Consider the following 24,867-nt stretch of genomic DNA (forward strand, 5'->3'; position numbering starts at 1 on the left):
CCAGGAGAGACCACGGGGACCCCAGGAAAGACCCCATGGACCAAAGGGACCCCAGGAGAGACCACAGGGACCCCAAGAGAGACCCCAACAAAGACCCCAGGGGGTGGGGGTAGGGAGCGTCCCCCCAGACCTTCTTCCCCTCCTCCTTCTCCTCGCGGTCGGGGGCTTTGCGGTCGGCGTCGGGGGGTCGCGGTTCCTCCTTCTTGGCCGCTTCGGCCTTCTCCTGCCGCTCCTCCTCCTCCTCCTGCTCCAGGATGCGCAGGTCGTTCTCCGTACCCCCCTCCATCTTAATCACCGCTAGGAACAAAAACCAAAATAGGGGATTCGGAAAAGGGGGTGTCACCAAAAGCGGGGTACCAAGGAGGGGTTTGGGGCGGGGGTCCCTACCGGCGTCGAGGGTTTTGATGATGGCGGGGGCGCGATCGATGTCGAGGAGGAGGTTGTCGAACCAGCCGTTCTCCGAGAGGTAGAGGAAGACGTTGAGGCGGTTCCTCAGGGCCGCCTGCGCCTCCTGCTTCCGCTTCCCCGCCTCGTCCGGGTGGTACTTGGAGCGGAACCTGTTTTGGGGGGGACACGGGGTGGGGGGGGAAACGGGGGTGTCAGAGATTGGGGGTGCAGCCCTGCCCCAGCCGGGGGTCCTGCTGCGGCAGGGGAGAGGGGACACCCCCGCTCTGTCACCCCCCCCGCTCTGTCACCCCCCTTCGGCCCCGTCTGCTTTGGGGGGGGGGGGGCAGTGGGGACCCCCCTGTCTGGCACGTCTAGGGTGGGGGGACCCCCGTTTCTTGCAGATGGGGGGGGACACCCCCATTTCTAGCAGATGGAACCCCCACTTTTTGCGGCTGGGGTATGGAGGACCCTGGGAGCAGGGGCCCCCATTTTCCCTGATGGGGTACGGGGACCCCCCATTTCCCCCGGTCACGGTAGGGGGGGACCCCCTGCCTGTCCCAATAGGACTCTGGGGACCCCCATCCTCCCCAGACAGGGCAGGGGACCCCCTTTTTGCCTTAGCTGGGATGGGGGGGGGTCCCCCACTTCCCCTGGTTGGGGTGCAGGAACCCCCACGTGCCCCGGCCAGGGAGCCCCGTTTGTCCCAAATGGGGGGGGGGGGGGGTGCAGACCCCCACTTTCCCCAACCAGGGTGTGGGGAACCCCATTTCCTCTCCTATGGGGGGCGGGGAACCCCCCATCTGCCCTGGCTGGGGGGCAGGGACCCCTGTGTCCCCCAAATGGGGTGCAGAGACCCCCATATCTGCCCCAATTGGGCTGCAGGGACCCCTGTATCCCCAAACCAGGGTGTGGGGACCCCCCATCTGCCCCAATTGGGGTACAGGGACATCTGTGTCCCCCAAACGGGGTGTGGGGATCCCCCCAACTGCCCCCAACTGGGGTACAGGGACCTCTATGTCCCCCAAACGGGGCGTGGGGATCCCCCAACTGCCCCAACTGGGGTACAGGGACCTCTGTGTCCCCCAAACGGGGTGTGGGGATCCCCCAACTGAGATACAGGGACGTCTGTGTCCCCCAAACGGGGTGTGGGGACCCTTTGTCTGTCCCACTTGGGGTGCAGGGACCCCCCCATCTACCCCAATTGGGGGTGTGGGGACCCTCGGGCCCCCCAAACAGCGTGCGGGGACCCCCCGTGCACCCCCAATTGGGGTGCAGAGACCTCCCTGTCCCCCAACCGGGTCGCAGGGACCCCCATCCGCCCCCCGCATCGGGTCAGGAGACTCCCAAATGTCCTAACACCCCCCCCACTACCACCCCCCAAATTTGGGGGGGGGGGCCAGCCCCCTGCCTCGGCCCGTTTTGGGGGGGCCGGAGCGGCAGCGGTGGTCGGCAGTGGCGGCCCCGGGGAAGGGGGTGGTTTTTTGGGGGGGGTGGGGTTGCGGTGGGTCATACATACGCTTGCCACGAGCGTCGCCGTCCGGCCGGGCCCCCGCTTCGGCGATTTGCTAATTATTATAATTTTTACCGTTTTGTTTTTTAAGCGTCGCTACGCAAAGGGAAGTAGTAAAAAAAAAAAACAAAAACAAAAAAACCACAAAAACGCTAAAAAAAAAATCATTAAAAAGAAAGGCCGAAAAGCGTAAAAACGGGGGGAGCGGGAGGGTCTCTCCCCCACTTCTCAGCCTCCGCGGGGGCCGAAAAATAAAACAACAAACGCGCGCGGGCCCTCGCTGGGGCGCCCTGCCTGCTTCCTGCGACTGTTGCTCGCTACCGGTCGCATTGTGCGCGACCCTGAGCCCTCGCTGTCTGCCCGCAGCCCCCCCAAATTGGGGGGGGGCTCGTTAAGGAATGGGTGTTAACGAGCCCGGCCGCCGGAGACATGGGGGTTAAAGGGCTCTCCAGGCTGGCGGACGTCCGGAGGGAAAACCTCGCTCGCGGCGGGCGCTTCGGAGGAGGGGAGAAAAGGGAATGGTTAACGTCCGCGCGGGTACGCGAGGGGCCGCTCGAGCCCCCCCAAATCCCGCCCACCCCCTTTTCCGTGGGGTCCCCCCCAAATCAAACCACGGGGGGCGGATGGATTCCCCCCCCTCCCCATCCCAAAACCCCGCTGGTTTAACGGGGTCGGCCGCAGCGGGGTGGCGGCGGGTGACGGGGGGGGCTTTTTTTGAGGGGGGGGGCTTTTGGGGGGGGGGGGGCTCCCCCCGACGTACCACTCCTCGTCTTTGTGAGCCAGGAAGAAATCCTGCATCTGCTGACGGCGGAAATCCAGCTTGTAGTCGTTGTAACGCTTAACGGCCTCCGTCTCGTCCACCGCGTCGTCCAGCGAGAGCAGGAACTCCTTGAAGCTCTTCATCACCGGGGGAGCCATCCCCAGGTCCACCTCCGCGATGTTCCCCAGTCTGCTTGGGGGGCGGGGGGGGTGGGGGGACACACCAGAGTCGGTATCCCCGAAACGGGGATGATCTGGGAGCGCTACGGGGTCCTTACGGGGAGATTCGGGGCCGTTACCGGGCGGTTTGGGGCCCTTATGGGGCATTTTGAGCTGTTGTTGGGCAGCTCGGGGACGTTATGAGGCTGTTTGGGCCTGTTACGGGGCAGTTTGGGGCCATTATGGGGCAGTTTGGGGCTACTAAGGGACAGTTCAGGGACGTTATGGGGCAGATTAGAACATTATGGGGCAGTTTGGGGCTACTAAGGGACAGTTCAGGGACGTTATGGGGCAGATTAGAACATTATGGGGCAGTTTGGGCTACTAAGGGACAGTTCAGGGACGTTATGGGGCAGTTTGGGGCCATTATGGGGCAGTTTGGGGCTACTAAGGGACAGTTCAGGGACGTTATGGGGCAGTTTGGGGCCATTATGGGGCAGTTTGGGGCTACTAAGGGACAGTTCAGGGACGTTATGGGGCAGATTAGAACATTATGGGGCAGTCTGGAGCTACTAAGGGACAGTTCAAGGATGTTATGGTGCAGATTAGGACATTATGGGGCAGTTTGGGGCCGTTATGGGGCAGTTTGGGGCTACTATGGGGCAGTTTGGGGCTACTATGGGGCAGTTCGGGGCTACTATGGGGCAGTTCGGGGCAGTTTGGGGCCATTATGGGGCAGTTCATGGATGTTATGGGAAAGTTTGGGGCCATTACGGGGCAGTTTGGGACATTACGGGGCAGTTTGGGGCCATTATGGGGCAGTTTGGGACATTACGGGGCAGTTCGGGGCCATTATGGCATAAGTGAGGTCCTTACAAAGCGGCTCAAAGCCTGTACGTACTGGCTCAACGCCCTTATGGAGCACCTGAGGCTGTTACTGGGCAGCTCAGGGGCGTTATGGAGCACTTTGAGAATGTTACGGGGAAGTTTGGGGGGCTTACGGGGGGGCCTGGGGTCCTTGTGGGGGATCCTGGGCTGTTACTGGGCAGCTGACGCCCTCACGTAATGGTTCGGGGCCTTTACGAGGCTGTTTGGGCCACTTATAGGGCATTTGAGCTGTTACTGGGTGGCTCAAGGACATTATGGAGTGGTTTGGTGCCCTTACGGGGCAGTTTTGGGAGTTATGGGGGTGCTCGGGGCCCCTGGGGGCAGAATTTGGGCTGTTACTGGGCAAGTTGAGGCTGTTACTGGGCGGTTTGGACCATTACCAGGTGATCCGGGCCCTTAGGGAGCGTTTTAGGCTGATACTGGGTGCCTCAGGGACATTATGGGGCTGTTCGGGGACGTCATCGGGGGCTTGGGGCCGTTACAGGACACTTCGGGGCCATGAAGGCGCAATTTGGGGCTCTTACAGCAGAACTCAGGGACGCTACGGCTCAGCCGAGTCCTTTACGGGGCGGCTCAGGGCTGATACTGGGTGGTTCGGGGTCATTATTGGGTAATTTGGGTCATTATGGGGCAGCTCAGGGCCTTGTACGATAACTCACAGCTGTTATGGGGCAGTTTGGGGTAATTACTGGGTAATTTGGGGCATTACAGGGCAGCTTGGGGCCATTACTGGGTGATTTGGGCCATTTTGGGGGCGTTACTGGTTGATTTGAACCACTTTGGGATGGTTTGGGGCCATTACCTAGGGATTTGGACTGTTTTGGGGCCATTACCAGGTGATTTGGGCTGTTATAGGGTGGTTTTGGACCATTACTGGGCGATTTGGGCTGGTTTGGGGCCATTTTGGGGCCGTTACTGGGCGATTTGGGCTGGTTTGGGGCCATCACCAGGTGGTTTGGGGCCATTTTGGGGCCACTACTGGGTGATTTGGGCCACCATGGGTTGGTTTGGGACGACTATGGGTGAGTTTTGGGGTGCTACAGGGCAGCTCGGGGGCGGGTGGACACAGGGAAGGAGCTGGGTGTTGCGGGCCAAGCTGGGGCCCCCCAAAATCGGGGGGGGGGGGGGCAGCAAATAGGGAAAGAGCCGGGGGAAACAGGACCCCCAGGGGTGCGCTGGGGGGGTGGGTGCCCAATTTGGGGGGCTCAGGACTCTGGGGACGAGTGGAGAAGGATTTTGGGGGGCGGCAAGTGGGTTTTGGGGTGCTGGGCGGGGGACATCAGGGGTCAGAGTCCTTACCTGGCCTGGATGGGGAGGATGTGGTGCTGCATGACGTGCATTTCGGGGTGCCCCCAGGGCTGGGGGGGGCCGTAGGTGGGGCCGGCGCCCCCCCCGCTGTAGGGCATGTCATAGCCGCTGTGGTAGGGGTCACCGCTGTGCTCATCCCTGGGGGGAGGCAGAGGGAAATTGGGGTCTGGGGGGGCTGCGGAGGGATCTGGGGGGGCCGGTGGTGGGGTTTGGGGGGGCTGGTGGTGGGATCTGGGGGGCAACGGTAGGGTTTGGAGGGGCCAGTGGTGGGGTTTGGGGGCTACGGCAGGGTCTGGGGGGGCCGGCAGTGGGGTCTGGGGGCTGTGGTGGAGTTTGGGGGGGGCAACAGTGGGGTCTGGGGGGCTGTAGTGGGGTCTGGGGGGCAGCAGTGGGGTCTGGGGGCCGGCTGCGGGGTCTGGGGGGCTGTAGTGGGGACTGGGGGGCAGCAGTGGGGACTGGGGGGCAGCAGTGGGGACTGGGGGGCAGCAGTGGGGACTGGGGGGTCCGGCAGTAGGGTTTGTGGGGGCAGTGGCGGGGTCTGGGGGCTGCGGCGGGGTTTGGGGGGGCAGCAGCAGGGTCTGGGGGCTGCGGCGGGGTTTGGGGGGGCAGCAGCGGGGTCTGGGGGCTGCGGCGGGGTTTGGGGGGGCAGCAGCGGGGTCTGGGGGGGCTGCGGCGGGGGGGGGTCACTCACCAGTCGCGGCGCAGACGTTTCTGGGGGGGGCTGAGCTCGTGGCGGGGAGGCGAGAAGCGTTCCCGGCGCGTCCGGTCGTAGTCCCGGTACTCGCCCCGGCTCCGGCGTTCCCGCCCGCGGTCCCAGTCCCTGCGGCAGGGAGGGGGGTGAGGGGCTTGGGGACCCCGCAGCCGAGCTGGGGACCCCCCGGGGGGGGGAGGGGGGCCGTTATCCCCCCTCCCCCGTTGCCACGAGCCCCTACCGGTCGCTCCAGTCGTCGCGGCGGCGGTCGTCCCTCTCCCGCGAGCGGTCGTAGTCGCTGCGTTCCCGCCGGAATTTGTCGCGCCGGCGCCGGTCGTACTCGTCGTCGCTGTCCCCCATGGCGCTGCGGGGACGGGGACGGGGTGGGGGTCAGCGTGGGATCCTGCCCCCCCACCCCCCCCGGGGTCCTCCGGTATCCCATCAGCCCCGGGGGGCACCCCCCCTATCCCAGAATTCCTTGGGGCTCCTCTAGAAGGACCCAGACCCCCCCCAGACCCCCAAATCCTCGAGTCCTCCACGCCCCCCCCGCCCAAGACCCCCGATATCCCATCATCCCCCACGGCCTCCCGCCAGCCCCCCCCCAATCCCGTCAACCCCCGGGCCCCCCCCCCAACCTTTACCCCCCCCCCCGAGACCCCCAGTATCCCATCATCCCCCGGGGCCTCCCTGCCCCCCCCAGACCCCCACAACCCCCCCCCCGGCCTTGACCCCCCCCACAATCCCGTCATCCCCCGCGCCCCCCTCAGGGCCCCCCCCCCGGGACCCCCCGGGACCCCCATGACGTCACGCCCGTACACCGGGGACGCCCCCCACACCGTGACGTCACGCCCGGACGCCGGGGTCCCGTCCCCTCCCCCCCCCTCCCCGGACCTGCCCGCGCGATCCCGGAGACGATCGGCTCCGCGCGCCGCCGCCCGCTCACTTCCGGTCCGGTCCGGCCGGACGTGACGTACGACGGTAGGGATTAAAAAAGGGGAGGGGCGGGAGGGGGGGCGGTGGCGGCCGCTCTAGGAAAGGCAGGAGGACCTCGCGGTTCTTCTGTGGTTTCGAGAGCGGGGGGGGGCTACCGGCGGGCTCAGCCGGTGGGGAGGGGGCGGGTGAGCCGCTCTGGGCGGGGAGGGTCGGGCTCTATGGTTTGCGGGAGGCCAGGGAGGGCGGCGCAGGCTCGAGGCGGAGCTCTCTATGGTGGCGGGGGACGCTCTAGGCGCAGCACCGGAGGGGCAGAGCTCTATGGTGCGGCGGGGGCCCGCCCTCCCGCAGGGCGCATGCGCGCGGGGGCGGGGCTCCTGCTGCGCGCGCGCCGCCGCCTTCGCCGCCTCCCATTGGCCGCCGCGCGGCGCGCGGGGGCCGCCATCTCCTCGGGGGCACGTGAGGGGGGAGGGGGAGGGCGGGCGGCCATTTTGTCTCGGCGGCACTGCGCATGCGCCCCGCCCTGAAGCCGCCCTGGGGGGCGCCATTGTTTCCCCGACGCCATTTTGCCGCCCTTTTGCCGCGCCGCGCATGCGCGGAAGAACCTCTCAGGTAACCGGTGCCCCCCAGTGCTCCCAGTATCCCCCCAGTCCCTCCCAGTACTGCCCAGTGCCCCTCCCCAGGTCCCCCCAATGCCTCAGTTTCCCTGTGTGTCCCCCCAGGGCCTCCCAGTACGTCCCAGTCCCTCTCTGGGCCCCCCCAGTACGTCCCAGTCCCTCTCTGGGCCCCCCCCAGTATGTCCCAGTTCCCCCCTCAGGGCTCCCCAGTACATCCCAGTCCCCTTCAGGGCCTCCCAGACCTCCCAGTATGTCCCAGTCCCTCTTTGGGCCCCCCCAGTAAACTCCAGGGCCCCCTCAGAGCCCCCCCAGTATATCCCAGTGCCCCCAGTCCACCCCAGTTCCCCCCAGATTCCCCCCAGTTCATCCCAGTGCACCTCAGCCTGTCCCATGCCCCTCCAGCTCCCCTCCCAGTCCATCCCAGTACCTTCAGCCTATTCCAGAACCGCCCAGAACCCCCCCAGTCCATCCCAGTGCCTCCAGCCTGTCCCAGCCCCCCTACCCCCAGGAGCCCCCAGTCCATCCCAGTGCCTCCAGTCCATCCCAGCGCCTCCAGTCCATCCCAGCCTTTCCCAATTCTCTCCAGTTCCCCTTCCAGTCCATCCCAGTGCCTCTAGCCCATCCCAGTGCCCCCCCCGAACCCCCCAGTCCATCCTAGTGCCCCAGTCCATCCCTTTTCCCCACCCACCCACCCCCAGTCTGTCCCAGTCCCCACCAGAACTCCTCCCAGTCCATCCCAGTGCACCCCAGTCCGTCCCAGTGCCCCCAGTCCATCCTAGTCCCCCCCACAGGGCCCCCCCCAGTATATCCCAGTCTCTCCCAGTACATCCCAGGCCCCCCCAGACCCTCCTAGTCCATCCTAGTCCCCACCAGTCCACCCTGGTCCCCCCCAAGTCCCTCCTAGTCCCCCCCAGGGCTCCTGAGTCCATCCCAGTCTCTCCCAGTCCCTCCCAGTGCCCCCCATGTCCATCCCAGACCCCCCAGTCCCCCCCGGGCCACCCTAGTCTATCCCAATCCCCCCCCAGGATCCCTCAGTCCATCCCAGTCCCTCCCGGTCCCTCCCAGTGCCCCCCATGTCCATCCCAGACCCCCCAGTCCCCCCCCAGGGCCACCCTAGTCTATCCCAATCCCCCCCCAGGATCCCCCAGTCCATCCCAGTCCTTCCCAGGCCCCCCCTAGTGCATCCCAGTCCCTCCCAGGGCCCCCCCAGTCCATCCTGGTCCCCCCCAGTCCCTCTCAGTCCCTCTCAGGGCCCCCCCAGTCCCTCTCAGGGCTCCCCTAGTCCATCCCAGTCCCTCCCAGGGCCCCCCCTGTCCCCCCCCAGTCCCTCTCAGGGCCCCCCTAGTCCATCCCAGTCCCTCCCAGGGCCCCCCTAGTCCATTCCAGTCCCCCCCCAGTCCCTCCCAGTCCCCCCCAGGGCCCCCCCAGCCCCTCCTGGGGTCGTGGCCCCACATCCTGCCCCCGCCCGACCCGGGGAAGCGCTCAACAAAGGAGTTTCCTGCTGGGGGGGGCCCGGGTCCCCTCCCTCCCGGCCGCCCGGGTCCCCTCCCTGCCGGACGCCTGGGTCCCCTCCCTGCCAAGGGGGGGCTCGGGGCGGGGGGGGGGGGAGACGCAGCCCGGACGCCTGGGTCCCCGCCGTGGGCCCGAGCGGACGGACGGACGGACAGCCAGACAGCCGGACGCTTTCCCACCGCCTCGAGTTGCCCAAAGTTACCCAAACTTTCCTCAAAATCCCTCCCCCCGCACGCCTGGGTCCCCCCCACCCGGAGGCCTGGGTGCCCCCCCGGACGCCTGGGTCCCCTGGGGGGGCCGGGGGGGTGGGGGGTGGGCGAGGGCAGCCCGGACCCCTGGGTGCCCCGGGGCCGCGATGGGGCTGTGGCTGCTCTGGCTGTGGGTGCCGCTGGGCTTCGCTGAGGAGGGTGAGTGACCGGGAGGGGGGGGGTCCCTGGGGGTGGGGAGGGGTCCCTGGGGCTGGGGGCTGGGGAGGGGGGGTGTCTGGGGCCCCTGGGGCTGGGGAGGGGGGGGTCCCTGGGGCTGGGGAGGGTCCCTGGGGCTGGGGAGGGGTCCCTGGGGCTGGCGGCTGGGGACAGGGGGGTCCCTGGGGCTGGGGAGGGGGGGTCCCTGGGGCTGGGGGGGTCCCTGGGGCTGGGGGGGTCCCTGGGGCTGGGGGTCCTGGGTGCCTGGGTCCTCTTGGGATGGGGGTCCCAGATTCCTGTGTCCCCTGGGGAGGGGGGTCCCGGATTCCTGGGTCCCCCCAGGATGGGGAGGGGGTCCCGGACGCCTGGGTTCCCTGGGGAGGGGGGTCCCAAACACCTGGGTCCCCGTGGGATGGAGATCCCGAAATCTGGGGTCCCCTGGGGATGGGGGTCCCGGACGCCTGAGTCCCCTCAGGATGGGGGTCTTGGACCCCCCCTCCCCATCCCGAGGGGCCCCAGGTGTCCGGGGATGGGGGGGGTGCAGCGGGGGGACCCAGGCGCCCGGGGTCCCCTCACCCCCCCTCTCCCCCCCCCCCCAGAGACGCTGCTGAACACGCGGCTGGAGACCACCGACCTCAAGTGGACGGTGTACCCGCCGGGGGAGGGGCAGGTGAGGGGACACGGGGACGGGGGGGGGCACCGGGGGGTCCCCAATGCCGCTCACCTCCCTGGCCCCTTCGCCCGGGTCCCCCCGTCCCGTGTCCCCCCCATCCCCCCTGTCCTCCCCTGCCCCCCCATGTCCCCCCGTCCCCTGTGTCCCCCCCATCCCTCATGTCCCCGTGGCCCCCATCCCTCATGTCCCCCCGTGTTCCCTCATGTCCCCCATCCCTCATGTCCCCCCATGTCCCCCCCCGTGGCCCCTCATGTCCCCCCACATCCCCTCATGTCCCCCCATCCCTAATGTCCCCCCATGTCCCCCCCGTGGCCCCTCATGTCCCCCTATTCCTAATGTCCCCCCGTGTCCCCCCATCCCTAACGCCCCCTGTGTCCCCCCCATGTCCCCCCATGCCCCTCTGTGTCCCCCCGTCCCTGATGTCCCGCCATGTCCCCCCATTCCTAACACCCCCCCGTGTCCCCCCCATGTCCCCCCCATCCCTAACGCCCCCCCCGTGTCCCCCCGTGTCCCCCCCGTCCCTAATGACCCCCGTGTCCCCCCGTGTCCCCCCCGTCCCTAACGCCCCCCCCGTGTCCCCCCGTGTCCCCCCCGTCCCTAACGCCCCCCCCGTGTCCCCCCGTGTCCCCCCCATCCCTAACGCCCCCCCGTGTCCCCCCGTGTCCCCCCCGTCCCTAACGCCCCCCCCGTGTCCCCCCGTGTCCCCCCCATCCCTAACGCCCCCCCGTGTCCCCCCGTGTCCCCCCCGTCCCTAACGCCCCCCCCGTGTCCCCCCGTGTCCCCCCCGTCCCTAACGCCCCCCCGTGTCCCCCCGTGTCCCCGCAGTGGGAGGAGCTGAGCGGCCTGGACGAGGAGCGGCAGGCCTCGGTGCGCACCTTCGAGGTGTGCTCGGGGCTGGGCCCCCCCGGGCCCCCCCAGAACAGCTGGCTGCGCTCCGCCTGGGTGCCCCGCCGCGGCGCCACCCACGTCTACGCCGAGCTGCGCTTCACCCTGCTGGCCTGCGACAGCCTGCCGCGCCCGCGCCACGCCCAGCGACGCCGGCGGGGGGCCGACGACGACCGCCCCGGCCACCACGGTGCCCTTGGCAACGGCCCCGGCGACCACCGGGCTCTGAGGGGTGGTCCTGGCAACCGCGACGCCCTTGGCAACCGCCCCGGCAACCGCCCCGGCAGCCACGATGCTCTTGGCGATGGTCCTGGCAACGGCCACGGCAACCACGGTGCCCTTAGCAACCGCCCCGGCGGCAATGATGCCCTTAGCAACAGCCCTGGCAACCACGGTGCTCCCGACAACCACCGAGGCAACCACCCCGGCAACGGTCCCGGCAACCACGATGCCCTTGGCAACGGCCCCAGCAGCTACGATCTCCTTAGCAACAGCCTTGGGAACCATGTTTCTCCTAGCAACAACCCTGGCAACGGGCCCAGCAACCACGTTACCGTTAGCAACGGACCTGGCAACCATGGTTCTCTTAGCAACAACCTCAGCAACGGCCTTGGCCACCACGATGCCCTTAGCAACGGCCTTGACAGCTACCGTGCCCTTAGCAACGGCCTTGGCAACGAGCCCAGCAGACACGATGCCCTTAGCAATGGCCATGGCAACCACGATGCCCTTAGCGCCAGCGTCGGCAACCACCGCGCTCTTAGCGACGGCCTTGGCAACAGGCCCAGCGACCACGACGCTCGTAGCAACGGCCTTAATAACGACCCCGGCAGCCACGTTACCCGTAGCAACGGCCCTGGCAACCGCGATGCCCTTAGCAACGGCCCCGCCGCCCCCCGCCGCCGCCGCAGCCCCGCCGCGGCCTCCCCCCGCCCTTGCAAAGAAACCTTCAACGTCTTTTACCACGAGGCGGACGCCGACACGGCGACGGCGCTGACGCCGCCCTGGATGGAGAACCCCTACATCAAGGTGGACACGGTGGCGGCCGAGCATCTCTCGCGCCGGACGGCCGGCAGCGCCGGCGGCCGCCCGGCCGGCCGGATCAACCGTAAAACGTTACGGTTGGGACCTTTGAGCCGCGCCGGTTTTTATTTGGCTTTCCAAGATTTGGGGGCCTGCATGGCGCTGCTCTCCGTCCGGCTGTACTTCCAGCGCTGTCCCGAGGTGACGGCGCGCCTGGCGCGGTTTCCCGCCACCGTCCCGCGGGAGCTGGTGGCGGCGGTGGCCGGGCAGTGCCTGGAGGGGGCCGTGCCCGTCGGCGCCGGCGCGCCCGTCATGTATTGCCGGGAGGACGGGCGATGGGCAGAGCCCCCCGCCCAGGGCTGCGTCTGCGGCCCCGGCAGGGAGCCCGACGGGGGGCTGGGGTGTCGCGGTGAGCGGGGGATGGGGTAAAATGGGGCGGGGGGGGGGTGGGGGTGCAATGGGGCGGGGGATGGGGTGCAATGGGGCGGGGGATGGGGTAAAATGGGAGAGAAACGGTGAAATGCGGCAGGGGATGGGGTAAAATGGGGGGGAAATCACGGAACGGATGGAGGTAAAATGGGGTGGGAAATGGGGGTGCAATGGGGGAAGGGATGGGGTAAAATGGGGGGGAAATGGGGGTGCAATGGGGCAGGGGTGGGGTAAAATGGGGGGGAAATGGGGGTAAAATGGGGGTGCAGTGGGGCAGGGGATGGGGTGCAATTGGGGGGAAATGGGGGTGCAATGGGGCACGGGTGGGGTAAAATGGGGGGAATGGGGCGCAATGGGGCGGGGTTGGGGGTGCAAGGGGGTGCACCCGGACGCCGGGGTCCCCCCCTGACCCCCTCTTTCCCTCCCCCCCCCCAGCCTGCGCCCCCGAAACCTTCAAGGAGGAGGCGGGGGGGGGTCGGTGCGAGCCCTGCCCCCCCTTCAGCCAGGCCCCGGCCCCCGGTGCCACCGCCTGCCCCTGCCGCCCCGGCTTCTACCGGGCCCCCGGCGAGGGGCCCGCGCTCCGCTGCTCCGGTCAGCACCCCGGGGGGCCCCATCCTGCGTCCGGGGGGGGTCCCCGATCCCTGGGTCCTTGGGGGGGGGCTGGGGGGCCTGATCCTGGGTCCTGGGGGGGGCTGGGGGGGGTCCCCGATCCCTGGGTCCTTGGGGGGGGGCTGGGGGGCCTGATCCTGGGTCCTGGGGGGGGGCTGGGGGGGGTCCCCGATCCCTGGGTCCTTGGGGGGGGGGGGCTGGGGGGGGTCCCCGATTCCTGGGTCCTTGGGGGGGGGCTGGGGGGCCCGATCCTGGGTCCTGGGGGGGGGCTGGGGGTGGTCCCCGATCCCTGGGTTCATGGGGGGGGGCTGGGGGGCCGGATCCTGGGTCCTGGGGGGGGGCTGGGGGTGGTCCCCGATCCCTGGGTTCATGGGGGAGGGGGCTGGGGGGGTCCCTGATCCCTGGGGGGGGGCGGAAGTGGGGTGTCCGGACCCCTGGGTCCATGGGTGGGGGGGAGATGGGGTGCCTGGACCCCCGTGTCTGGGGGGGTCGGGCACCCGGATGCCCGGGTCCATGGGTTTGGGGGGGGGTCCCGTCACCCAGACCCCCAATTCTCCCTCCCTATGGGTGCCACCCCCCCTCACCCCCCCCTTGCCCCCCCCCCAGCGCCCCCCTCGGCCCCCCGCAGCGTGGTGGCTCGGCTGAACGGCTCCGGGGTGCGCCTGGAGTGGAGCACCCCCCGAGACGGGGGGGGTCGCCCCGATCTCACCTACGCCGTGGGGTGCCGGGCCTGCCCCGAGCGGGCGCCCTGCGGCCCCTGCGCCCGCCTCACCTTCTCCCCCGGCACCGCCGGCCTGCGGGGTCGCGGCGTCGCCGTCGCCGGCCTCCGGCCCTACGTCACCTACACCTTCACCGTCACCGCCCGCAACGGCGTCTCTCACCTCAGCCCCCACCCGCCCCCCGCGGAGGAGGTCAATGTCACCACCACCAAGGACGGTGAGAGCAGGGGGGGGACACGGACCCCCAGACCTGCCCTGGGACCCCCCATAACCCCCCCTGGGACTCCCAGACCCACCCTGGGACCCCCCATAACCCCCCTGGGACCCCCAAACCTGCCCTGGGACCCCCTAACCCACCCTGGGACCCCCTAACCCACTCTGGGACCCCCAGACCCACCCTGGGACCCCCTAACCCACCCTGGGACCCCCAGACCCACCCTGGGACCCCCAGACCTGCCCTGGGACCCCCCATAACCCACCCTGGGACCCCCTAACCCACTCTGGGACCCCCAGACCCGCTCTGGGACCCCATAACCCACCCTGGGACCCCCAGACCCCCCCTGGGACCCCCAGACCTGCCCTGGGACCCCCCATAACCCCCCCTGGGACCCCCAAACCTGCCCTGGGACCCCCCCTAACCCACCCTGGGCCCCCAGACCTGCCCTGGGACCCCCCATAACCCCCCCTGGGACCCCCAAACCTGCCCTGGGACCCCCCGTAACCCACCCTGGGCCCCCCAGATCTGCCCTGGGACCCCATAACCTGCCCTGGGCCCCCCCAACCCACCCTGGGACCCCCCCCAACCCGCCCTGGGACCCCTAACCCACCCTGGGCCCCCCAGACCTGCCCTGGGACCCCCTAACCCACCCTGGGACCCCCAGACCTGCCCTGGGCCCCCCAGACCTGCCCTGGGACCCCCTAACCCACCCTAGGACCCCATAACCTGCACTGGGACCCCCTAACCCACCCTGGGCCCCCCAGACCCGCCCTGGGACCCCCCCCTAACCCACCCTGGGACCCCCTAACCCACCCTGGGACCCCCAGATCCACCCTGGGACCCCCTAACCCGCCCTGGGGCCCCCAGACCTGCCCTGAGACCCCCCTAACCCACCCTGGGACCCCCAGACCCACCCTGGGACCCCCAGACCTGCCCTGGCACTCCCTAACCCACCCTGGGACCCCCAGACCCACCCTGGGCCCCCCATAACCCGCCCTGCGCCCCCCTAACCCGCTCTGGGACCCCCAGACCTGCCCTGGAATGCCATTACCTGCCCTGGGTCCCCCAGACCCGCTCTGGGACCCCCCCAACCCACCCTGGGACCCCCAGACCTGCCCTGGGACCCCTAACCCACCCTGGGCCCCCCAGACCCGCTCTGGGACCCCCAGACCCACCCTGGGACCCCCTAACCCGCCCTGGACCCCCCAGACCTGCCCTGGGCCCCCCATAACCCGCCCTGCGCCCCCCTAACCTGCTCTGGGTCCCCCAGACCTGCCCTGGAATGCCATTACCTGCCCTGGGTCCCCCAGACCCACCCTGGGACCCCCAGACCTGCCCTGGGACCCCTAACCCACCCTGGGCCCCCCAGATCCGCTCTGGGACCCCCTAACCCGCTCTGGGACCCCCAGACCCCCCCTGGGACCCCCAGACCCGCTCTGGGACCCCCTAACCCACCCTGGGACCCCTCCTGGGACCCCAAAGCCTCCCTAGGACTCCCAGGGGACCACCCAGGACCCTTTCACCCACCCTGGGAACCCACTGGGACCCCCGTCACCCCCCTGATCCCCCCCCCGCAGTGCCGCTGCCGGTGTACGACGTGGTCCGCGTTGGGGGGTCCCCCACGGGGGTGACGCTGTCGTGGCCGACCCCCCCCCCGGCTCCTCCCGGGGGCCACGTCCTCGACTACGAGGTCAAGTACTACGAGAAGGTGAGGGGGGCCGGGGGGCATCGGGGGGCTCCTGAGGGAACTGGGGGGTCCTGGGGGTACTGGGGGGCCCTGAGGGGCATTTGGGGGGTCCTGGGGATATTAAAGAGCTGATGGGGGCTTTGAGGGGGTCCCAAGGGACATTGGGAAGGGTTTGGGGGGCCGTGGGGGGCTTCTGGGGACATTTGGGTGTTTTGCGGGCTACTGGGGGGTCCTGGGGGGGTTTTGGAGGGCTCCTCAGGCCCATTTGGGGGACTACTGGGGGGTCCTGGGGACTACTGGGGGGTCCTGAGGGTTACTGGGGGGGGTCCTGGGTGGCACTGGGGCTCCCAAGACACATCGAGGGGGCTTTTAGGGGGTTCAGGGGGATATTTTGGGGTGCTGGGGGGCACTTGGGGGTCTTGGAGGGGTCCCAAGGGACAGTGGGGGGTCCCTGGGGGGCACTGGGGGGAGGCCAGGGGTGTTTCAGGGGCTCTGGGTGGGTATTGGGGGGTCCTGGGCCAAGGGGGGGGGCTCTGACCCCCGCAGGTGGGGGGGGGCGAGGGCCCCCCCATGTTCCTGAAGGTGCCGGCGCCGCGGGCGGAGCTGGGGGGGCTGCGCCGGGGGGGGCTCTACGGGGTGCGGGTCCGCGCCCGCTCCGAAGCCGGTTACGGGGACTTCGGCCCTGAGACCGCCGTCACCACCCAGGGCGCCGGTGAGCCCCCCCAAACCTCCCCAATCCCCCGGGACCCCTCCAACCCCCCCCAACTCCCCCTGGGACCCCCCAAACCTTCTGGGAGCCTCGAACTCTCCCCCAACCCCTCCCAGGACCCCCCAAAACCCTCTTGGGACCCCCACACCCCCTTTGGGACGCTGCTGACCCCCCCGATGCTCCTGGGACCCCCCTGGGACCCCTCAGGACCCCTCGTATCCACCATGACCCCCCTGGGACCCTTTGGGACCCCTCCCATCCCCCGGGACCCCCCTGGGACCCCCCTGGGACCCCCCTGACACCCTGGGACCCCCCTGGGACCCCCTGGGATCCCCCTATCCCCCATTATAACCCCCCTGGGACCCCCCCAACCCCCCCGTGACCCCTTTGGGACCCTGGGGGCCCCCCCCCCGGGTCCCCCGGCACTGACGGCTGCCGGCAGAGGGGTCCCGGGGGGAGCACGGGGGGCTGGTGGCGGGGGCTGCCGCCCTGGGGGGGCTCCTGGTGCTGGCGCTGCTCGCGGGGACCCTGCTCTGCTTCAGGTGAGGGGGGGCTCGGGGGGGTCGGGGTTTCCCTGGGGGGCTTGGAGGGGAGCCTGGGGGGGCTCTGGGGGGTCCTGGGGGGCTCGGGGGGGTCCCTGAGGGGCTTAGAGGGATCCAGGGGGGCTCTGGGGGGCTTGGGAGGGGCCGGGGGTTCCCTGGGGAGGCTCGGGGGGGGGGGTCCTGGGGGGCTCTGGGGGTCCTGGGGGGTCCCTGGGATCTCAGGGTGGGCCAGGGGGGTCCCTGGGGGGGCTCAGGGGGATCCTGGGGGGCTCTGGGGGTCCTGGGGGGTCCCTGGGATCTCAGGGTGGGCCAGGAGGGGGTCCCTGGGGAGGCTCGGGTGGGGGGTCCTGGGGGGCTCTGGGGGTCCTGGGGGGTCCCTGGGATCTCAGGGTGGGCCAGGGGGGTCCCTGGGGGGGCTCAGGGGGATCCTGGGGGGCTCTGGGGGTCCTGGGGGGTCCCTGGGATCTCAGGGTGGGCCAGGGGGGTCCCTGGGGGGCTCTGGGAGGTCTCTGAGGGGCTTAGGGGGATCTGGGGGGGCCCTGGGAGGGGCCGGGGGGTCCCTGGGGGTCCCAGGGGTGGGGGGGAGCCGGGGGGGGTCTCGGGGGGGCTGCACTCACCCTGTGCGTCCCCACCCGCAGGCGCCACAGCCACCGGCACAAGGAGGACGCGGATCGGCACGGCCACCGTCCCGCGGGGCACGGTGAGCGCCCCGTCGCCCCAGTGTCACCCAGTGTCACCCCAGTGTCACCCTGGGTCACCCCACTGTCACCCAAGGTCACCCCAGTGTCCCCATGGTGACCATCTCGGTGTCCCCACGTCCCCTGGGTGACAGTGACGGTGATGACGGCGCTGTCCCCATGTCCCCACCTCCCTGGGGATGGCCTCGGTGTCCCCACGTCCCTGTGGTCACCATCTCGGTGTCCCCACGTCCCCTGGGTGACGGTGACGGTGATGACGGCGCTGTCCCCATGTCCCCACCTCCCTGGGGATGGCCTCGGTGTCCCCACGTCCCTGTGGTCACCATCTCGGTGTCCCCACGTCCCCTGGGTGACAGTGACGGTGATGACGGCACTGTCCCCATGTCCCCACGTGCCTGGGGACGGCCTCGGTGTCCCCACATCCCCATGGTGCTGGTGGTGGCATCCCCGTGTCACCGTCCCCTGTAACCACGGCGAGGGTGGGGCTGGCGTCCCCCCGGGGTGGGGGGTGACAGCGGGGTGACAGCGGGGTGACAGCCGGTGCCGGTGACAGGGGGAAAGCTGTACATCGACCCCCTCACCTACGAGGACCCCGGGGTGGCCCTGAGGGACTTCGCCCAGGAGATCGACGTCGCCTGCGTCAAGATCGAGGAGGTCATCGGGGCAGGTGACATCCCCCGGCCCCGATGATGTCCCCAACAACGTCCCTATGGGTGTCCCCAATGTCCGTGTCCCTACGCGCGTTCTCGGAGATGTCCCCAAGGATGTCCCCAAGGATGTCCCCATCCCTGTCCCCATCCCTGTCCTCATCGCTGTCCCCGTTGATATCCCCATCCGTGTCCCCACCCATCTAAGTCCCCAATGATGTCCCCATCCCTGTCCCCCCGATGTCCCCATCAACATCCCCCCCTCTGTCCCCAGGGGAGTTCAGGGAGGTGGGGGGGGGCTCTGGGGTGACGTGTCCCCCCTTCTGTCCCCAGGGGGTCTCTGGGGTGATGTGTCCCCCCCTCTGTCCCCAAGGGGGGCTCTGGGGTGACGTGTCCCCCCCTCTGTCCCCAGGGGAGTTCGGGGAGGTGGGGGGGGCTCTGGGGTGACGTGTCCCCCCCTCTGTCCCCAGGGGAGTTCGGGGAGGTGGGGGGGGCTCTGGGGTGACGTGTCCCCCCCTCTGTCCCCAGGGGAGTTCGGGGAGGTGTGGGGGGCTCTGGGGTGACGTGTCCCCCCCTCTGTCCCCAGGGGAGTTCGGGGAGGTGGGGGGGGCTCTGGGGTGACGTGTCCCCCCCTCTGTCCCCAGGGGAGTTCGGGGAGGTGTGGGGGGCTCTGGGGTGACGTGTCCCCCCCTCTGTCCCCAGGGGAGTTCGGGGAGGTGTGGGGGGGGGGGGTCTGGGGTGACGTGTCCCCCCCTCTGTCCCCAGGGGAGTTCGGGGAGGTGTGGGGGGGCTCTGGGGTGACGTGTCCCCCCCTCTGTCCCCAGGGGAGTTCGGGGAGGTGTGGGGGGGGCTCTGGGGTGACGTGTCCCCCCCTCTGTCCCCAGGGGAGTTCGGGGAGGTGGGGGGGGCTCTGGGGTGACGTGTCCCCCCCTCTGTCCCCAGGGGAGTTCGGGGAGGTGTGGGGGGGGGGCTCTGGGGTGACGTGTCCCCCCCCTCTGTCCCCAGGGGAGTTCGGGGAGGTGTGGGGGGCTCTGGGGTGACGTGTCCCCCCCTCTGTCCCCAGGGGAGTTCGGGGAGGTGTGGGGGGGGGGCTCTGGGGTGACGTGTCCCCCCCTCTGTCCCCAGGGGAGTTCGGGGAGGTGTGGGGGGCTCTGGGGTGACGTGTCCCCCCCTCTGTCCCCAAGGGGGGCTCTGGGGTGACGTGTCCCCCCCTCTGTCCCCAGGGGAGTTCGGGGAGGTGGGGGGGGCTCTGGGGTGACACGTCCCCCCCTTCTGTCCCCAGGGGAGTTCGGGGAGGTGGGGGGGGCTCTGGGGTGACGTGTCCCCCCCTCTGTCCCCAGGGGAGTTCGGGGAGGTGTGGGGGGGCTCTGGGGTGACGTGTCCCCCCCTCTGTCCCCAGGGGAGTTCGGGGAGGTGTGGGGGGCTCTGGGGTGACGTGTCCCCCCTCTGTCCCCAGGGGAGTTCAGGGAGGTGTGGGGGGGGCTCTGGGGTGACGTGTCCCCCCCTCTGTCCCCAGGGGAGTTCGGGGAGGTGGGGGGGGCTCTGGGGTGACGTGTCCCCCCCTCTGTCCCCAGGGGAGTTCGGGGAGGTGGGGGGGCTCTGGGGTGACGTGTCCCCCCCTCTGTCCCCAGGGGAGTTCGGGGAGGTGTGGGGGGCTCTGGGGTGACGTGTCCCCCCCTCCATCCCCAGGGGAGTTCGGGGAGGTGTGGGGGGGCTCTGGGGTGACGTGTCCCCCCCTCTGTCCCCAGGGGAGTTCGGGGAGGTGTGCCGGGGCCGGCTGGCGCTGCCGGGGCGCCCCGAGTCGCCGGTGGCGGTGAAGACGCTGAAGGGGGGCGCGGGGGAGCGGCAGCGCCGGGATTTCCTGGGGGAGGCCGCCCGCATGGGGCAGTTCGCCCACCCCAACGTGGTGCGGCTGCGCGGGGTGGTGACGGCCAGCGCCCCCGCCATGATCCTCACCGAGTTCATGGAGAACGGCGCCCTCGACGCCTTCCTGCGGGTACGGGGACAGCAGGGGGACGTGGGGACGTCGGGGGACGTGGGGGGACACAGGGACGTGGGGGGATATATGGGCGCCACAGGGAACATGTGGAATCTGGGGGACGTGGAGGACATGGGATAAAGGGGGACGGGGGGGGATATAGGGGACATGAGGGGATGTGGGATATGGGGACATGGGGGACGTGGGAGGATATAGGGGACACAGGGGACACGTGGGATATGGGGACATGGGGGACGTGGGAGGATGTAGGGGACACAGGGGACACGTGGGATATGGGGACATGGGGGACGTGGGAGGATATAGGGGACACAGGGGACACGTGGGATATGGGGACATGGGGGACGTGGGAGGATATAGGGGACATGAGGGGATGTGGGATATGGGGACATGGGGGACGTGGGAGGATATAGGGGACACAGGGGACACGTGGGATATGGGGACATAGAGGACATCAGGAACATGGGGGACACGTGGGACATGGGGGACGTGGGGTATGGGGGACATGAGGGACATGGGGGGACATCTGGGACATGGGGGACACAGGGGACGTGGGATATGGGGGGCCATGGGGGGACATGAGGGACATGGGGGACACAGGGTGACACTGCGGACACAGGGGACACCGGTGACACTGGGGACGGTCACCCTTCTCTCGCACAAGGTGACCGTGTCCCCCCCCCCTCCCCGCGGTGTCCCCCCAGGGCCGGGTGGGGACGCTGGGGACGCTGCAGCTGGTGGCCATGCTGCGGGGCATCGCGGCCGGCATGCGGTACCTGGCCGAGACCGGCTTCGTCCACCGCGACCTGGCCGCCCGCAACATCCTGGTGGACGCCCAGCTGGTCTGCAAGGTCTCCGACTTCGGGCTCTCCCGCGCCCTGGAGGAGGAGAGCTCGGCCGACCCCACCTACACCAGCTCCCTGGTGAGGCCACCCCCGCGGGGCTGCCCGGGCGCCTGGGTCCTCGGTGGGGACGGGGTCCCACCAGGGCTGGGGTCCCACCAAGGTTGAGGTTCCCTGGAGGCCTGGGTCCCAGTGGGGCTGGGGTCCCACCAGGGCTGGGGTTCCCTGGAGGCCTGGGTCCCACCAGGGTTGGGGTCCCACCAGGGTTGGGGTTCCCCAGAGGCCTGGGTCCCAATGGGGCTGGGGTCTCTCTGGGGCTGGGGTCTCTCAAGGGTTGGGGTCCCACCAGGGCTGAGGTTCCCTGAAGGCCTGGGTCCCAATGGGGTTGGGGGTCTCTCAAGGGTTGGGGTCCCACCAGGGTTGGGGTTCCCCAGAGACCTGGGTCCCAATGGGGCTGGGGTCTGTCCAGGGCTGGGGTCTCTCAAGGGTTGGGGTCCCACCAGGGCTGAGGTTCCCTGAAGGCCTGGGTCCCAATGGGGTTGGGGTCTCTCAAGGGTTGGGGGTCTCTCAAGGGTTGGGGTCCCACCAGGGTTGGGGCTCCCCAGAGGCCTGGGTCCCAATGGGGCTGGGGTCTCTCCGGGGCTGGGGTCTTTCCAGGCCTGGGGTCTCTCAAGGGCTGGGGTCCCACCAGGGCTGAGGTTCCCCGGAGGCCTGGGTCCCAATGGGGCTGGGGTCCCACCAGGGCTGAGGTTCCCTGAAGGCCTGGGTCCCAATGGGGCTGGGGTCTCTCAAGGGTTGGGGTCCCACCAGGGCTGAGGTTCCCTGAAGGCCTGGGTCCCAATGGGGTTGGGGTCTCTCAAGGGTTGGGGTCCCACCAGGGCTGGGGTTCCCCAGAGACCTGGGTCCCAATGGGGCTGGGGTCCCACCAGGGCTGGGGTCCCACCAGGGGTGGGGTTCCTCGGATGCCTGGGTCCAAATGGGGTTGGGGTCCCACCAGGGTTGGGGTTCCCTGGAGGCCTGGGTCCCAACGGGGTTGGGGTCTCTTCAGGGTTGGGGTCCCTCAGAGACACCTGGACCCCACCAGGGCTGGGGTCTCTCCAGGGTTGGGGTTCACCTGGAGGCCTGGGTCCCAGTGGGGTTGGGGTCCCACCAGGCTTGGGGCACCTCTGGGCTTGGGGTTGGGGTCTCTCCAGGGTTGGGGTTCCTCGGAGACACCTGGGTCCCACCAGGGTTGGGGTCCCTCAAGGATCTGGGGTCCCGCAGGGGGTGGGCTCCCCTGGGGGGGGCTGGGATCCCCCGGACGCCGGGGTCCCCCACGATCTCCCCATCCGCAGGGGGGGAAGATCCCGATCCGGTGGACGGCGCCGGAGGCCATCGCCTTCCGCAAGTTCACCTCGGCCAGCGACGTCTGGAGCTACGGCATCGTCATGTGGGAGGTGATGTCCTTCGGCGAGCGGCCCTACTGGGACATGTCCAACCAGGACGTGAGTCGCCCCGGGCGCCCGGCGCGGCGGGAGGGGACGGGGGTCCCCACCCGGACCTCGGGGTCCCACCCGGACGCCGGGGTCCCCAGGAGGTGGGGGGGGGGGGCCCAGGTGCTGGCGGGGGCGGTTGGAGCCTCGTTAGGAGCAGCTGGGGGTAATTAATGAGGGGTCACGAGGGGCAATCAGCCCTGGGCCGCCCGGGAGGGGGCCCAGCTGCCGCGCCCGGGGGTCCTGGTAGGTCTGGGGGTCCCCTGGGCTCCTGGGTCCCCCCTTGAGACCCCAGGAGGGGGTTTGGGGGGGCCCCTATAGGGCAGGGGCGCTCCCCCAGATGCCTGGACCCTCCGTGGGGCAGGGGGTCCCCTGGGTCCCTGGGAGGGGGCTCGGGGGGGCCCGGGCACCTGGGTCCTCGGTAGCTCGGGGGTCCCCCAGACGCCTGCGTCCCCTCTGGACGCCTGAGAGCCCAGGAGGGGTTTGGGGGGGCCCAGATGCCGGGGTCCCCCCTGGGGCAGGGGCTCTCCCGGCCCCGTGGGTCCCCATGGGGCAGGGGGTCCCCCCCCGGCCGCCGGGGTCCCCTGAGCTCGTGTCCCCCCCAGGTGATCAACGCCATCGAGCAGGATTACCGCCTGCCGCCGCCCCCCCGCTGCCCCACGGCGCTGCACCGCCTGATGCTGGACTGTTGGCAGCGCGACCGCAACGCCCGCCCCCGCTTCCCCGACATCGTCAGCGCCCTCGACCGCCTCATCCGCCACCCCGCCACCCTCCGCGTCACCGCCCCCGACACCCACCGGTACGCCTGCGGCCCTGGGTGGGGGTCCCGAACGCCTGGGGCCCTGGGTGGGGGGTCCCGAACACCTGGGTCCCTGGGTGGGGGGGTTCTTGGACACCTTAGTCCTTGGGTGGGGGGTCTTGGACGCCTGGGTCCCTGGGTGGGGGTCTCCTGGACACCTGGGTCTATGGGTGGGGGTCCCAGACAGCTGGGTCCCTGGGTGGGGGGCAGCCCGGGTGCCTGGGTCCCTGGGTGGGGGGGTTCTTGGACACCTGGGTCCCTGGGTGGGGGGTCCCAAACGCCTGGGTCCCTGGGTGGGGGTCTCCTGAATGCCTGGGTCCCTGGGTAGGGGGGTTCTTGGACACCTGGGTCCTTGGGTGGGGGGTCCCGGACGCCTGGGTCCCTGGGTGGGGGGGTTCTTGGACACCTGGGTCCCTGGGTGGGGGTCTCCTGAATGCCTGGGTCCCTGGGTGGGGGGGTTCTTGGACACCTGGGTCCTTGGGTGGGGGGTCCCGGACGCCTGGGTCCCTGGGTGGGGGGGTTCTTGGACACCTGGGTCCTTGGGTGGGGGGTCCCGGACGCCTGGGTCCCTGGGTGGGGGAGTTCTTGGACACCTGGGTCCCTGGGTGGGGGTCCCAGACAGCTGGGTCCCTGGGTGGGGGGCAGCCCGGGTGCCTGGGTCCCCTCGGGCTATGGGGCGCTGTGGGGCTGACCCAGCGCGGGGTCCCCGCAGGCCCTCCCCGCCCCGGCTGGCGCAGCCCGGCCCCCCCGGCCCCCCCGGGCCCCCCTTCGCCTCGGTGGGCGAGTGGCTCCGCACCCTGCAGCTGGGCCGCTACGAGGAGACCTTCAGCAGCGCCGGCGTCACCAGCCTGGAGCTGCTGCCACGGCTGCGCAGCGAGTACGGGGGGCCGGGGGGGCCACGGGGGGCCGGGGGGGCCACGGGGGGCCACGGGGGGCCGTCGGGGCGCAGCGGTGACCCCCGTGTCCCCCGCAGGGACCTGCTGCGCATGGGGGTGACGCTGGCCGGGCACCAGCAGCGGATCCTCGACAGCGCCCAGAGCCTGCAGAGCCCCCCCAAGGGGGACCCCCACTTCTGAGCCCCGCCCCTGCTGTGGCCCCGCCCCTGACAAGATGGCCGCCGGGACGCCATGGACCTCTTCTGAGGGGCTCAGCCCTGGTTGAGTCGCCAAGATGGCTGCCGCAAGATGGCTGCCACGCCAAGATGGCCAACCCAGTATGGCCGTCGAGCCAAGATGGCCGCCCCAAGATGGCCGTCGAGCCAAGATGGCCGCCCCAAGATGGCCACCCCAAGATGGCCACCCCAAGATGGCCGTCGTGCCAAGATGGCCGCCTCGCTTTGTTATACCAAAGGATGACTTTGCCCCGTGATGTCACAGCTGCGTCACCAGCGCCGATAACATCATCGCTCGCTGCCCGCGGACGCCAGGTTGGTGATGTCACAGGGGCGCGAGGCTGTGGGCGGGGCCCGGTGCGTGATGTCACACCCCGGGGCTCCCGTGGTGTCACCGCTCGTGACCTCAGCCCTGCCTGGGAACCGCCATGACCTCATCACCACAGGGCTGCACCTCCCCGGTGATGTCATAAGGCCATGATGACGTCACAGGTCTTCGGCCCTGCCCCTCCTGTTGAGCCAAAGAGAGTGGGGCCAGGGAGGCCACGCCCACGGGTGTGGCCCGGTGTGGGTGTGGCCCAGGTGGGTGGAGTCTAAGCAGGCGTGGCCCGGGTGGGCGGAGCTGGTGTGGGCGGGGCCCGGGT

General features: G+C 70.1%; 2 protein-coding genes across 3 annotated transcripts; one reads left to right on the forward strand and one right to left on the reverse strand.

Moving 5' to 3' along the window:
- Nucleotides 1-89: 89 nt before the first annotated feature.
- On the reverse strand, nucleotides 90-6,705 carry SRRT (serrate, RNA effector molecule; the record flags this gene model as incomplete). Its single annotated transcript, XM_082339066.1, has 7 exons — nucleotides 6,594-6,705; nucleotides 5,944-6,066; nucleotides 5,703-5,831; nucleotides 5,003-5,149; nucleotides 2,658-2,849; nucleotides 388-557; nucleotides 90-297 (listed from the first exon to the last, which is right to left on the reverse strand). Coding segments are annotated over exons 2-7 (965 nt in total), but the record flags the coding sequence as incomplete, so codon positions are not given.
- Nucleotides 6,706-8,891: 2,186 nt separating this feature from the next.
- EPHB4 (EPH receptor B4) lies at nucleotides 8,892-24,326 on the forward strand. Of its 2 annotated transcripts, XM_082339064.1 has the most exons (16): nucleotides 8,892-9,168; nucleotides 9,765-9,835; nucleotides 10,664-12,155; nucleotides 12,611-12,766; nucleotides 13,391-13,720; nucleotides 15,298-15,428; nucleotides 15,954-16,119; nucleotides 16,559-16,658; nucleotides 17,297-17,358; nucleotides 17,910-18,023; nucleotides 19,752-19,999; nucleotides 20,704-20,922; nucleotides 22,176-22,325; nucleotides 22,919-23,112; nucleotides 23,825-23,989; nucleotides 24,086-24,326. In XM_082339064.1, exons 1-16 carry the CDS (start codon nucleotides 9,117-9,119, stop codon nucleotides 24,186-24,188), a joined length of 3,753 nt encoding a protein of 1,250 aa, XP_082195190.1. In that variant the 5' UTR covers nucleotides 8,892-9,116; the 3' UTR covers nucleotides 24,189-24,326. The 2 variants fall into 2 exon arrangements, with proteins under 2 accessions (XP_082195190.1, XP_082195191.1); XM_082339065.1 differs by lacking the exon at nucleotides 23,825-23,989.
- Nucleotides 24,327-24,867: the final 541 nt, after the last annotated feature.

Source organism: Platalea leucorodia (assembly GCF_965183815.1).
Source record: "Platalea leucorodia genome assembly, contig: HAP1_HAP1_SCAFFOLD_396, whole genome shotgun sequence".
Lineage (NCBI taxonomy): Eukaryota > Metazoa > Chordata > Aves > Pelecaniformes > Threskiornithidae > Platalea > Platalea leucorodia.

What these genes read in the sequence shown, in the direction of transcription:
- EPHB4 (XM_082339064.1), top strand. Translation starts at nt 9,117, where the DNA reads ATGGGGCTGTGGCTGCTCTGGCTGTGGGTGCCGCTGGGCTTCGCTGAG. An exon ending in CGGGGGGCTGGGGTGTCGCG is followed by an intron (nt 12,156 to 12,610) that starts GTGAGCGGGGGA and finishes CCCCCCCCCCAG; the next exon opens with CCTGCGCCCCCGAAACCTTC. An exon ending in GGGACCCTGCTCTGCTTCAG is followed by an intron (nt 16,659 to 17,296) that starts GTGAGGGGGGGC and finishes CCCCACCCGCAG; the next exon opens with GCGCCACAGCCACCGGCACA.